General features: G+C 53.8%; 1 protein-coding gene and 1 long non-coding RNA gene across 5 annotated transcripts in view; one reads left to right on the top strand and one right to left on the bottom strand.

The window, feature by feature from the left end:
• LOC147649333 (uncharacterized) overlaps positions 1-14,229 on the top strand; it is a 34,803-nt gene that overhangs the window by 12,602 nt on the left and 7,972 nt on the right. For 2 of the 3 annotated variants that reach the window (XR_015279175.1, XR_015279176.1), the window contains exons 6-8: positions 5,524-5,598; positions 6,752-6,871; positions 11,480-13,915. This is a non-coding gene — a long non-coding RNA (uncharacterized LOC147649333). Of the gene's footprint in view, positions 1-5,523; positions 5,599-6,751; positions 6,872-11,479; positions 13,916-14,229 lie in introns of those variants that run through there. The other variant, XR_015279174.1, reaches the window with a different exon arrangement.
• Positions 477-12,499, bottom strand: ACER1 (alkaline ceramidase 1). Of its 2 annotated transcripts, none has more exons than XM_023943122.2 (7): positions 12,415-12,499; positions 10,528-10,630; positions 4,145-4,259; positions 3,667-3,805; positions 2,539-2,676; positions 1,751-1,888; positions 477-1,092 (listed from the first exon to the last, which is right to left on the bottom strand). In XM_023943122.2, the coding sequence occupies exons 2-7, from the start codon at positions 10,618-10,620 to the stop codon at positions 924-926; spliced, it is 792 nt and encodes a 263-aa protein (XP_023798890.1). In that variant the 5' UTR covers positions 10,621-10,630; positions 12,415-12,499; the 3' UTR covers positions 477-923. The 2 variants fall into 2 exon arrangements, with proteins under 2 accessions (XP_023798890.1, XP_023798891.1); XM_023943123.2 differs by lacking the exon at positions 12,415-12,499 and adding an exon at positions 10,740-10,827.

The following is a 14,229-nucleotide window of genomic DNA, read 5'->3' as shown; positions in this document are numbered from 1 at the left end:
CCCTCAGCTGCTCCTCAGAGCCTTCCCCAGCTCCGTGTCCCTCCTCTGGACACTCTCCAACAGCTTTGGATCCTCCTGATCTTGTGGTGCCCCAAGTGCCCCCAGCACTGGAGGTGAGGCTGCCCCAGTGCAGAGCAGAGCGGGACAATCCCCTCATTCAGCCAGCTTTGAGCATCCTGGCTCCTTACCTCATCCTGCCCTCAGACAACCCTTCCAGAAAGCTACCTGTGTGGCCTTTGGAGATTCAGAGCTGGGGAGGAACAAAGACCACTGGGGTTTGAGGAAGGGGAAGAGCCTGGGGTAGGGCACCTCAGGACCTGGGCCAGCAGAGCCTCTTTTGGGCTGTCACACAGGATTTCTCTTTATAAACAGCTTCTCCCTGGGTCAGAGAGCTTTGTCCACCCTGTCTATGGCAGTGACTGGCAGATGAGAGGATGTGGTGCAGTTAGAGAAAAAAAGACAGGCTTCAGTATAAGTCAGTGTCCACAGCTTTAATGCACAGCTCTCCTGAGTAAGACCACATAAATCAATAAATAGAGTTAATAATAATAATTAGAGCAGCCCCAACAAACCCAGCTGTCACCAGTTTGGCTTCAGTGTTCTCCGCAGTCCCCTTGTCAGCAAGGGGTGCTGGTGCTTGACTAACACAGAGGACACAGAAGCAGCACCGTGTCCCTCCCCTCCTCGTGGGGATCTGCAGGAGGAAATCTCCAGCTCCCTGAACACCAGCCTGGGCAGAGCCTTCCGAGGCACCTGTGGGCTCCCACCTTGCTTCATGCCCAGCATCATGAGGCCTCAGCTGCTCCCTGCCCCCTCTGCTACCACTCTGCCCCTTCCTGAGGAACAGGAGGAACACAACTGAGATGTTCCCCACGTGAGCATCACACACCCCATGCCCCAGGGAGGCCTGAGGGCACCCAGCTCTAGCACTGCTTGTGGGGTTCCTCCAGGGTGACGTAGGGCACCACAACAGGCCATGAGTCGCTGGGCCAATATTCCAGCTTTGGCTTGAACGAGGGCATCTCGTAGCTGACGTCGAAGTAGATGACCAGTGGGCAGCAGTACAGCAGGGACAGGGCTATCAGCACGTGCCTGCCAAATAAACCAAAATTGTGTGTTGGACAGAGGGATCTTTGCCTGCTGGCACGGTCACCCCGAGGCTGCAGCCCCCAAAGGTCCCACGAGAGCTGCAGGGAGTTTGGGTCCTGCACGGTTTGTGCCTACAGGGAAATCCTGGCAGAGCTCTGTGAGCTGGGCCAGGGACAATTCCTGGTGCAGAGGGGCTGGGGTGACACAGGGGACTCATTCCAACTATTCCCCATTTCCTGGCTGCATTGCCTGTCCCAGGCTGGTTAGATCTGAGTGTGCAGCACTTGCAGCCCTACCTGGGCAGACACTGAAGTGTCAGCTCCAAACAAAGCCTTGCCTTTCAGTTTGGCTGCTAAAATAACAACAGGGGTGTTGCACTTCACATGGCACCCCAGGAGCAGCCAGAGCCCTTTGAGAGCCAGCTGCCCACCCGAAAGGGCTTCTGGAACTATTTTACTTGCAAAACAGTGCTTGGCTGGTGTGGAGGAGAGGGACATGAAACAGTGGTTAGGGCTGAATGCTGGGGCTGAGTGAGGAGACAAGTGACAGGAAGGGGGAGAGGGTGGGGAAATAATGCAGCTGTTTCACCTTGGCCACTGTTTCTCTGCTGTGGACCTTTCAGCCCAGGAAATGTTTGGGCTGGGGTTCCTGGAGCCCTTACCAGAAGCTGTGGAAGTAGGGGAAGTTGATGGCCTGCCAGAGCCAGCAGAGCCACCGGTCACTGATCCAGCTGGTGATGGCCAGTGCCCACCACATGACCATGACCGCGGCCATCCGGTGAACCCGTTTGTCATTGCACCTGGAAGACACAGCGAGGGACAGGGAGCAGAGTAATGGTGTTGGAAGGAAAGGGAGTTTTAAAGAGGGCTGGCTCCTGCCTGCGCTAGCAGCAGTGCAAACCCCAGCAAGCTCCTTCTGGAGAGTGTTCCTCAGAATTCCACAGGAACTGGAGAAGTGTGGCTCTGGGGAGAGGATTTCTGACCTTCTGGGTGTGAGGATGATGCTGGGAGATGCCAAAGCACTCCTGTCTTTCTCTCCAGACACCCAGCCCCACACTAGCTCCCAAATGCCCCACAAAAGGGAAGGAGCTGCAGAGATGGCAGCCGAGGGGGAGAATCATGGGCTCATAGAACTGTAAAGGTTGGAAAAGATCATCATGTCCAACCGTTAACCCAGCACCACCAACCATGTCAGCACAAAACCCTGTCTCAAATGCCACATCCACAGGGTTTTTGAAAATTTCCAGGAATGATGACTCCACCACTGTCCCATGGGTTGTCCCCATTCTGGGCCAGGTGCCATTCTTGTGCCCCACTGCCCGCAGTCCTGCCTGGGCCTCTGCCTGCTCCCTCCCCAGTACACCTGGAGAAGATTTGGGCTCAGTTCACTGCTGAGGACACAGTCCCTGCCCAGCAGGAGCTGCAGGGAACCCCTGAGCCCCCTCCTTACTTCTTGAGCTCTCTCCAGGTGAGGTACAGCAGGTGGAAGGCGATGCAGTTGAGCGCGTAGGCATTGAGGGTCGGCTTGATGAAGGACATGAAGGTGCTGATCACGGTGGTGATACCAGTCAGCCAGAAGAAATGCCTCCTGAGGGGAATTGGGAGTGAGTGTCAGTGCCCCCAGGGCTCACAGGAGGGTAAGGATGGGAAAGGTCCTGTTCCTGTCCTGAGAGGGGAAATGCTTCTCCAGCACCTCCTGTCTGTCTGTCCGTGGCTGACCTCAGTGGCTGTGTGGCCCTGGCAGGAAAGCTGAGGGAGCAGCCCCTCGATGGGTCTGGGACAGCCCAGGAGGCAGAAGTCATGGTGCTGCAGGGATGAGGCAAAGGCAGGGAGCTCTGCACAGGGCTGCCAGGCAGGGCTGTGCAAACACCCATTTGGGCTCCCTGAGCAACAATAGGGCTCAGAGGGGTCTTTCACATGCAAATCCCCTCCCAAGTCCCTTCCCTCTCCCCCAGCCGCGTCTCCACGGTGAACTCCTGGTGACCTCCTGTTCGGCATGGGAAGAGCAGACTTGGAACAGGTCTTTGCAAGGAACTGGGCTGGCTCAGAGGGCTCAGCCAGGAGGAGACATCCTCTGAGTAAAACCCTGCTGGGTTCCCATTTCTGCTGGTTCATGCCCTCCCAGTGGCCCCATCCTTTCCGCTGGGCTCCTCCAGCCCAGCCAGCCCTCCTCAAAATGAGGGCTGTAACCATCTGGTCCTATGGGAACCCCCCTTCAGCCTTGAGGGAAAGCTCTCTGTGGATGACAGAGGATGCTGGAATAGATTGACAGTGTGAGTAATTGAATGTTAATGTTCAGGAACGTTTCATTTCCTAACTAATTTTGAAATTCTCCATGCAAAGTTTCCTCTGCAGCAACACAAACACAAACAGCTCCAGCTGAGAGGAGCCCAGCACAGGAGGGTTTTGACTTTTCCTCTGTCAGTGCCAAAAGATGGAGGGCCTGGTCCTAAAGCCCTTCAGTGACCTCAGAGCTGACCCCTTGCAGGGGAACTGGGGGATCTATGGGTCACTACACCTCAGTGTCAGTGTCCCATCCCTCCCCTCAGAGCCTGCCCCGTGTCCCTCTGCGTCATACCTGGTCTTGATGCACTTGGGGAAGTAAGCCTGTGGGTACCAGAAGGAGTAAGCCACAGCCAGCGTCCAGAGGATGGAGAGCTCATCCAAGAGCTGTCCCACGTAGCTCAGGGTCATGTGGAAGTACATGGAGAAGACACCTGCAAGGAGCAAGGGCATCTTGAGATGACAAAGCTCCACCCTCCCACAAGCCCTGGGAGGTTCTTGGGGGCCGTTCCTGAAGATACACCATTCCTGAAGAGCAGGGCATGGATTTTGGTGTTCAAGGGGGCTGGACTGAGTCAGACCAGTCACACCAAGGGGAACTACAGGGCTGGAAGCTGCATATCCACAGCTGGCAGGAACCATGGGCTGCAGGCTTCAAACACACCTGGCTGCTTGCTTACACAGCCGAGTTTTCTGGCTACTGAGACCCTCCAAAAATCTCATGTTTGGCAGTCTGGCAACCTGTCTGGTCTTCCCACAACCCTGGCACCCACCTACGAGGATGAGCAGTCCTGAGACAAAGTAGAGGGGCACAGCCTTCTTCTGGCAGTACTGCCGGTTCAGGTACAGCAGCGCAGGAGACAGCATGAAGAAGCTGACATTGCTGATCTGAAAAACAAGAGGCACACTCAGCTCCTGGGCAAGCCCCATCCCACCACGTGCCTCAGTATCTCCGTGTGTGAGGAGGATCCTGACCTCCAGCAGAGAGCCTCGTGCAGAAGCAGGGGTTGCTCTTGGCACAGGGAGAGGGCAGAGGTATTTCTCCAGAAGCCAGGCTGGAACTGGAAGGGCAGCTCTTGCTGTGGCAGCAGTGGCTGCAGACACCTCTGCCCTCCCTCTGGGGCCAGCAAGCCCAGGGTGAGCTGCTGTGTCCCTTTTGGGTGACGCTGGTTTATCTTCAGCTGCCTGGTGTCTCCAAGCAACTCCTGTTTGCAGCCATCTCCCTCTCATGTCAAGCCAGACCCTCCAGGAGCTGCCTGGATTGCTCCTGACCCTTCCAACCAGCAGTGGTTCCCCTGTGAGGGCTTGGAAGGGTGTGAGGAGTTGGGCCAGCACAGCAAGCCACGGTCAGCAAAACGTCTGAGCTGGGAATGGGTGTGGTGGAGAGCAGCAGGATGAGCAGGACATCGGTAGGTGGGAACAGGCAGGACTGAGGTGACATCCTGTGGTGCCAGGTGTGAAGCCACCTGGCCTGGGGAGAAGAGGTGTTCTGGACACTGGTAATTACATGAGGTCATAAACCTCCTCTAAACACATCTGGCAGATGAACACAGAGGAATGATTCTGCTCTGGTTTCCAGCTCTGCAAAATTCCTTTGATGGACTTTGGTTAGTCTGGGGAGCAGGGGATGGTGCTGGGGAGCAGGGGATGGTGCTGGGGATGGTGCTGGGGAGCTGGGGATGGTACTGGGGAGCAGGGGAGGGAGCTGGGGAGCTGGGGATGGTGCTGGGGCTCAGCCTCTTGCTGGACTGGCTGAAGGTGCCAGTGCTTTGGAGAGAGGAGATGCTGATGGGCAAAATGTGGGAGCTGGGGAGGAGCAGCGAGTGCTCCAAGCCTGGCCCTGTCTGCTGGGCCAGGCCTGCTCCACCCTGCAGCACAGGGGAGGGAAATCTGAACTAATTTAATTACCCTCTCTGGGTTCCTACCCTGCCTTTTTCACCTGACTTTGCAAGCTCAGGGAAGGGATGTCACTGGGCAGCACGGCCTCCCCAGGGAAAATGGTTCTTGCTCATGAAAGGCTGGGATTGTGGTGCTGCATTTACCTGCCAGACAGCTCTTTGGGGCTCTGGAGCCATCTGCTGAAGTGCCATTTGGCAAAGCACCAGGGTGACTTTTATATCAGCCTGACAATCCTTCTCCTTTCATCTTCCAGCTCCACGCTGGCCCAAACCCCACGCCTGGAATTTGGCCTCCACAGCTGGAGTCTCCCCCACCTCAGCAGCACCAGGTAAACTGCAAAATCAGTGCTAGGCTTGTGGTGTCCCCTGGGATCCCAGTTTATGGTAACAGGGCTACAAATCACTGGGATGTTGTCATTTCTCTGGAACACACCCTCTTCTATTCCAGAGGGAAACATAATTCACACCTAATGTGATTTCTCTATTCCCTTAAACACCGGAGATTCATCTTGATTTTTTCACTAAGGCTTCCATGGGACAAGTTGATGCTTCCATTAGCAGCAGTTCTCAGGCCGAATGTATCAGTTTTCCATAGGTGCTTAGAACCAAATCCAGGCCAATTCCCATTTTTCCCATGAAAAGAGAAGTGCTGCTCCCACTTGAACCCTCGAAGTCAAATTGTTCAGAAACGACTGAGAAATCAAACCATGTGTTCAGGCAACAACCATGCTTCAGACATTTCTTTTCCCCTGAACGGTTAAGGAGGCCTTTGGAAGGCAAGCAGGGATAGCAAGGAGAGGGAAAACGCTTGGGGAAAAGGCAGGAGAGTGCAAGTGCCAGCACGCACATCAGTGAGGAAACGCGGCAGAGAAGAGCTCTGGATCCATGAGCACCGTGCATTGCAACAGTGCCATTAATTACATGATAGCTGTGTTATCACTTCATTAATTCGGGACGAGATGTGCAACATCAGATAGCAGAGGGGAGGGATAACCAGGGGAACCGTGCCAATAGGGTCAGGAAGATAAACGGGATTCCTTGCAGAGCAGCCAAGTTTAGGGAACAGCTCCCACCCCCGTGGGGGACACGGACTTTTCATCCCTTGTCGGTTTCAAGCCCTGATTTGTAAATGCTGACTTTCTGTCTTCCCTGTCTTCCCTCTAGGATGTGGCAAGCTCTGTGTCAGATGTGCTTAGGAGGGTTTTGCTCCCAGGACAACAATCAGAATTTTTTCTGGAGTTTCTGCTCAGGCTGGGACCCCCTAGCACAGCTTCTATTTCAGCCTCTCTGGTCACACAGGCCAGGAGGCACCAGCTCCCTCTGCCCTGTCGGGGAGATAAGCGAGTGGTGATAGAGCCAAGGTGTGATAGGACATGTGAGAGTGCCCCTGCCTGAGCTCCCAGCCTGTCCCACTCCCCAGGAAGTGTGAGTGTGAGGCTCCAGGTGCCTCAGCTGAGCCAAACTATTTGCTTCTTTTCCTAGGAGAGAAGTGAGGCTGGGATCAGCAGCATGGCTCTAATCCTGGCTCTAGGATCATTGGGAAGAGCCCAACTTCTGCAACCCCAGCCTGAGACAGAGGGACAGAACCTTCACCTGTGACAGGTGAGATCAGCCTCTGATCTGGATTGAGGCAGGAGGTGCTGGTTTAAGCACAGCAGCAGTGCAGTGGCAGCAGAGGCTGCTCCTCACTCCAGCCAGGCACTTTCTGCAGTGGAAGGAGATTCCTGCAGGGCTCGTGGCAGGGAGTTCATTCTCACTCACAGGGAACCAGTTTTAGCTGACAGAGGAGCCCACAGGGCCAGAGACAGGGGTGAACTCCTCTGAGGCTCTCCAGACCTGTGCAGCAAGTTCCTAAAGCCAGGCTTGTGTTGCAGGGGACGAGGCTGCAGGTGCTGACATCACAGTGCCGGTGCTTTGGGGCGGGAAGCAGCAGTTTGGGGAGTGTCTGCAGCATCCTGGGCCATGCTCCTGAGCACAGCTTTCTGGGCAGGCAAGAGAACCATGGGATTAGTGAGAATGTGGGGGCCAGGACACCCCACACAGCCTTGCCACTGCCACTGAGCCCTTCTCTGGTAGATCTGCACCCTTTATTTCACCACTCCATGGAGCATCCAGGAGCTCTGGGTGTGAGCAGCTGAGACACTGCTGAGGACGGGGGTTTCATTACCAGAATCCTGGATCATCATTTCAGCAAAGAAACGAGGGTAGAAAGACAAGTCCCTGACTGATGACCCTCCTGGAGCACAATTCTGCTCTCCCCCAAGCAGCCAGAAGACAATAAATTTCTGGGTCACTGAGTCACTATAAATAGAGCTTTGTTGCTGAACTGCATCCAGCCATGAGCCACCATGCATTATTAGGTACTTAAAGGTACTGTTTACATTCTCTTCTCATACCCCTGGTGCTTATTTCTAATAAAAAGCATCCAAGGCAAGCAGGCCTGAGAGAGTGTAGCTGGCACAGAGCAATCCCCAGCAGCACATTTGCTGCTGCTGCTGGCACAGAACGGCTCCGCTCCAGCCCCGGGCAGGGCTGGGAGGAAGGCACTGCAGAAGATGCTCTGTGAGGAAACCCTGCTGATTTAGTGATCCAGAAGGCTTGGGTAGGAGCTGGCTGGGTTCCCAGCTAGCCTAAAACTCCGGAAAATTGACACTGAGGTAAATATTGGTATAATTAATTCAGGGCAGTAATGCTTGCAGCAGAGAGGCGGCAACCCGAATTTAGGGAACAAATGAATGGGGAGAGGAAGAGAAGATGCAGGCTGTGAGGATCACACCTGGGACAGTGCCCTGAGCCCCAGCTGGATCTGTAGGATGCAGCCAGCAGGGATAGCTGCACATCTAAACCTGGTCAGATTTCTACAATCCCCTCTTTAGGAAACATCACAGGGAGCCCGATCCTGGGGGAGATCCCAGAGCAGGAAGAGGGGTCCCTGTGCTGCTGCAGGAGGTGAGAGCCAGGCAGAGCCAGCCAGGCTGTGCTGATTGAAGGAGGGACCCAGACAGTGCCAGCCAGGCTGTGCTGGTTGAAGGAGGGACCCAGACAGTGCCAGCCAGACTGTGCTGGTTGAAGGAGGGACCCAGGCAGTGCTGCTGAGGAAGGGGTGATGACTGTGTCAGTGATGTTCCTGCCCACTTTTGCGGACAAGGTCTGGCCCTGAGCATGGTACAGCCTTGGGGCTGTTGTCAGATGCTCAGATAATGGCAGATTTTAGGAGGGTTTGCTCCTCTGCCACCCCTTGTCTGGACAGGAGGTCACCAGCCAGCATAAGACAGGCAGCTGACACGGCAGGGTTAGATTCCTGCTGCTCAGGAATCACATCCTAAGACAGAATTGTTTCCCTCCCTTTCTGCACAGGCACTCTGCTGATCTCCTGAGCCTAGCAAAAAGGGCATCAATAAAGGAACCATAAAAAGCTCTTTCTCTGCTGAGGAAGAGGTGCCCAGAGTCATATAGAGGAGAACAAGGGCAAGTCCAACTGCTGGGGAAAAAAATCCTGCAGGATTTGCTTGTCCATACCCCTCTGTCCCTCAGTATCACGTTTGTTTTTATCTGCACTGAAACATGCATTGGAGGAGTTTTCCTCACTGTGCCTGAGTCCCACACAAAGACAATTCATTCCATTTGAATTGTGGTGTGGTATGGAAACCTGGGAGATGCCTGTGGCTAGCAGGGACCTCACTCCAGGACTGGGCACCTGGGTGAGATCTTCAGGAGTAGTCACATAGTTTAGAAACCTGTGCCACAAAACGACCCAGGCAGCTGAGAGTTAATGTTTCATGGGAATTAGAGGGCCTACAAGAATTAGTCATGCATCTGGCCATACCAGCTGGTGTCCAGCAGAGGAGTCAGACTCTGAAGTGCTTTTGAAGAGCTCCTGAGATAGTTGTTGGTGTGATAAGGATTCTGAGCCACTTTGTCAGTCTGGCTGTAAATGGAATCTCAGCTCCAAAGAAGTGTTTAAAACATGCTGCCTTATGTATCAAACCAGGACATGAGGCAAATTCATCTCCTGAAAGGAATCCAGACCAAAACCAAACCTTTCAGGCTTTGTGCTCTGGGTGGAAATCAGCCCCTCTCCAGTGTTAGCAGTGACTCTCCCAGACACAGAGGCTTTGGGCACTTCCAGCTGCATTTAGAATGGTTTGGATTGTAAGGGACCTTAAAGATCATCTCCTTCCATCCCTTGCCATGTGCTCCACTCAAGCAGGTTGCTCTTGCCCTGAGATCCGAGATGCTCATGTGAGTATTGAGTGATTTCTGTATCTCCTTGCTCGTTATGCCCTGCTCTGCACCTCTGAGCCCACGCAGCAGTAAACAGCAAACAGCACAAAACACCCAGCTGGGTGCCACAGGGAAGCAGGATTTGGTCTGGACTGGAAGAGCTTTCTTTGTTGAGTGCCTCAAAGAGCAGTGACTACACACAGCCCCCTCCTCTGAGACCCCGGCTGGGCGATTAGAGCCTGCAGGAGTCGGGGAATTATCATTATTACAGGTAATTTATTAAAAACAGGAAATGCTTTAAAAAAAGAGGAAGAGCCATTTCCATGAGAACAAGATCTTCTAGTGTTAGACAGTAATTGCCAAAAGTTGTAAACAAGGCCTGTGGAAGGCTGTAAATCCACATGCCTCACACCCCTGGGAGCCTTTAATTGCTCTGAGGGAGCAGGACATGCTCGGAGAGGCCGCTTATCTCCCAGCCCTCTGCAGGCAGATATGGATGCTCCAGCCATGCTGCAGCCAAGGCACTGGCACTGGATGGGAGATAAAGGATCACAGGAGGTGAAACTCCTGCAGCAGCTTCCCTCTGCTCTGAGTTCCGTATTCCCAACATGCCTGACACGGTTCATGGAAGTGCTGCCTCTCGTTTTGCCACTCCTGTACATTTAGCTGGAATATATGAGCCCTGTGTAGGACTTACCCCGGTTGGCAGCAGAGCTGCAGGACTGGTATAACAGGATCTCACAGATCTGGGCTGTGAAGGAGCTCTGCCAGAGTTCTCTCACTGGGAATCAACCCCACACACACACACCAGAAGCACCCCTGACCCCAGCATGTTTTGGGGAGCGACCGTCGCAAGCAACCAAAGTCCCGTGATTTACCTGAAGCTCAGAAAAGGCTCCCCATACCAGCACCCTCCAGCACCAGGAAGTTCAAAGGAGGAGAAGGAAAGAAAACAGGGATGTCCCGTCCTGTCTGGATCCCAAAAGCAGCTCCTGGGTGCCTGGAGCCGGCCCCAGCCTCCCTCAGCCACTCACGGTGTTGTAGTACTCAGCAATCACCGCCGAGCGCTCGAAGTTGCTCTCACACCAATCCACCTCGGCACTCTGGTAGGAAAATATGCTCGGCATCGTCAGGCACCTTGGGAAAAGGAGAGGAGCAGGTTAGTGGTGGGCACAGAGGAGGAGAGGGCTGCACACCCAAAGGGGACCCTGCTCCTCATGCCTGGGCACCCAGCACTGCGCCTTACCCGGCTACCAAGGACTCATCCTCTTCCCAACACACATCCTACTGCACAATAGTTCCTCTCTCCCTTCCATGCAGGACTTGCAAATTGCCCCAGAAAATGCTCTTGGACTCTGAGGATGGGCACCAATCCATGGCATTAACATCTCTCATCAGGTGCCACACGAAGATTCCCCATTTCAGCCCAGTCCTTGTCAACTCGTCTTCTCCCTTCTCACTTTCTTTATGACTCAGACCTTCCTGCCAGGAGGACTTCCCTGTGCTCTGTGAGCTACCTCTGGGGAGTGGACAACCCTACAGAGGCTGGTGCTCATTGGTTCTGTTCTCCACCGTCGTTCCTCAGCATCTTCCTGAGGGCTGGAACTCGGCTCCTGGGAGCTCAGCCCTGGAGCACCAGCACAGACCCTGGGCATTCCCAGAGTCCTGGGGCACTGGGAGCACTGGGAGGTGCCTCTTCCCTCTGAGCAGGATTTCACTTGGAGTGCACTCCCAGGCAATCTCCACCCTGGTTTGCCAGTGAAAGGGATCGGAGTTTGACACCTCCTGCAGGTTCTCCACTGCCAGACCCAACTTACAAATGGGACTCCAAATAAAAAGAATGTCTAATCTTCTGCCTACTTTTTTTCCCCATGTTAAAAACTTTCCTGTCCTCATTGTTTCTCAGCATTCTTTTAGATTAATTTGAAGAAGCAGTTCTGATCTTATTTTGATCAGAAGTTTTCTATTTGCCATATTTTTTTTCAGATCCTTGAGACTTTAGAGCTGCTTTTGAAGACAGGTGCCAACCTTAGAGGCATCTGGAAGCACCACCAAACCCATGGTAGCTGGATTTTTGGTACAAAACAGAGGCAGAAATTCCCTGGAGATGAGCAGTTCAGTCCCTGGATGAGGTGTGGGACTAACCCAGCCACTCGTGCTGCTCCAGCCCTGCAGAGTGAGCAGGTTTGGGGTGACACCAGGCAGGTACCGAGGTGACACTGCCTCAGTGGCATCTCTGAGCTCCCGAGGCACTGATGACAAACAGCTTTCTTTGCTTCTCTTTGAAAATCTTTTCAGATCTAATGCAGGGAAGGGAAGTTTGTCTTGAACCCACTCATCAGTTGATGATGTTCTGGAGGAGAAATTCCCTGTTTGCAGCAGGATGAGCTGAGCCACCGCCGTGTCCAGCAGTCCCCTGAGTGTGCAGCAGGGTGGGGCTCCCACAGCTTCCTCTGCCACCCTTCCCAAGCAGTTCAAAGGGAGAAAACACAGGAGTGTAACACAACACAAACGAGCTCTCCTGCAGCTCCTGCTCCGACCAGACAGACCGACTGGAGGGTGAACCTCTGCTGTTAATGATGGCCTCTCCTTAATCCAGGCTGGCTGCTTCCCAGAGCAGCGGGGAGCACAGCAAATAGGTGGTAGGCAGAAGGGTTTGAGGGCTGACTCTTCACACTCCTGGGTTTCCATGTGCTCCTTCACACCACAGAGACTCTCCCCTCATCCCTCATCTCTTGCAAGGTGAATAAAGTCAGACCCAGGATGGCAAATCCCACCTCATGGCTCAAGAGATGTCAGTTGAGAGATGGTGAAGAGAGACAGATGATGGAGAGACAGAAGAAGAAGAAGGAGCAGGAAAATGGAAGCAGTGATGGAGTGCCCAGCACTGGCTGTTGGTGTCTCCTCCCAGCCTGGCTTACCTGTGATGGCTGGATGGACCAGCACTGCTTCCACACGCTCTGGGAGCTCCAAGGTTTCCAGCAAAGCCGGAGCAGCAACTTGCCCTGCCGCTCTAGCTCCGAAGGAGTGCCCACGGTGTGAGCTCACCGCCAGCAGCAGCCAGAAAATCCCCTCTCTCCGTCCCTAGGGAAAGAGTTGGGATGGGACAGGAACCATGTGCACCCTCCAGGCAAAGCCAGGCCCCCACAGGAAACATATTGGCTGGAGGGGTTTATATCCGTGCCCCCAGATGGGCAGGGGCAAGGAGGCAGGGCAGGGAAGTGTGAGCTGGAAGGGTTGGAAGAGAGGGCTGGAAGTGCAGCCTGAAATCATCTGTGTGCCCCCGGGCAGGTTCCCTGCGCAGGCGCAGCCACCTGGTCCTGGCCCTGCTTCTCCCAGGGGAGGGAACATCCACACAAACTCCCCTGCACATGGAGAAAACCCAAGACAAGAATTTTCACCAAAAATGTCTGGAGCAAGGTGATGCTGCCTCTTTCAGGATTTAAATTCAAGCCACTTCTCAACTTTTTCCCCAAACGCTGTTTTATTATCAAAAAGAATCTTATCAAATCTCACTTCTCCTACCTGGTTTATTTTGTTATTTAGTTAAAGAACTATCTGAACAGGACACCTTTGGTTGACTGCTTTGCAAATATTTTCCTCCTGGACCTCATTCAGGCGTTCAAGAAATTTGGCAGCAATTAAACTATTCCCCCCAAAACAACATTTTTTTCCCTCCATGTAGAGTTGAGAGAAATATGTTGTTTTCTTAAACATGAAACTTATTATTTGGCCACTGCTTCCTGGTGGAGACAGCACAGGCAGGGTGAGACCAAGCTCTAAGGTCTTTGTGTCCCTGTCCCTGTTCCTGTCCCTGTCCCTGTCCCTGTTCCTGTCCCTGTCCCTGTTCCTGTCCCTGTCCTTCCTGAAGAGTAGGGATCAAGCCTTTGCTGTGGGGAGAAGCTCTTTGGGAAACTCAGCCATTTATTTTGCTGCTCTTATGAAAAGGAGCATCTCTGTGAGAGCTGGGCTGTGCCAGGGCTTACAAAAGCCTCACAAATCCGCCTGGATTTGGAGATGAGGGTAATTAACCACAGCAGCGGCGGCTGATGTTGCACCACGGTGGAGCCTCCGTTACCCCAGGCTTGGTGTCCTTCTAGGACAGACTTGGAGCAGAGGATCTGAGGGGATCCCAGAGAGCTGCTCCCAGCCCTGGATGCTGAGGGAGTGTGAGATGGATTTGCTTTTTATTCACTTGGAGCTCTCAGTGGACTCTGCAAGCAGGAGCTCCCAGGCTGGAAGGAGCTCCCCAGTTCCACAGTGAGAAACAAGTGGTGACTTGTCCATCCCACTGGGAAGAGAGGCAGGGAAGGTGCCAGAGATGGCTTTGAGAAGAAGAACCCACACAGGTGATGCCTGGTCTGTGTGAACAACTTTGAAAAGAATGAGTTTTTCCATCCCAAAACCTCCAGCATCCTTGAGGTGAGCGAAGTGTCCAAGCATCCCTGATACATCCTGTGCCATGCAGTGGGTAAATAACTGGGGAGGGTGTCATGGGTCTGCATCTCCCCTGATTCATCAATAACTAGGTCATAAAGAGAGCTTGGTTTCCTGCTGAGTCCTCACTCCAAACTCCTGCTAATGTTTACATCCTTCTGCCTGTGGTCAGCAGGGCCTGGGATGCTGGGGATGCTGACACGGGGCTGGGCTGGGGACAGGAGGGAGCCCAGGGAGCACAGGGTGAAACTTTTGGGCTTTGTGAGAGGAACACAGAGACCCCCCAGTGCTGGCACTGC

This window comes from Cyanistes caeruleus, chromosome 25 (genome assembly GCF_971803275.1).
Source record: "Cyanistes caeruleus chromosome 25, bCyaCae1.hap1.1, whole genome shotgun sequence".
Classification (NCBI taxonomy): domain Eukaryota; kingdom Metazoa; phylum Chordata; class Aves; order Passeriformes; family Paridae; genus Cyanistes; species Cyanistes caeruleus.
This window is presented reverse-complemented; position numbering and strand designations above follow the sequence as displayed.

What these genes read in the sequence shown, in the direction of transcription:
- ACER1 (XM_023943122.2), bottom strand. Translation starts at nt 10,620, where the DNA reads ATGCCGAGCATATTTTCCTACCAGAGTGCCGAGGTGGATTGGTGTGAG. An exon ending in AGGACTGCTCATCCTCGTAG is followed by an intron (nt 3,806 to 4,144) that starts GTGGGTGCCAGG and finishes TGCTCCTTGCAG; the next exon opens with GTGTCTTCTCCATGTACTTC. An exon ending in CCCAAGTGCATCAAGACCAG is followed by an intron (nt 2,677 to 3,666) that starts GTATGACGCAGA and finishes AATTCCCCTCAG; the next exon opens with GAGGCATTTCTTCTGGCTGA.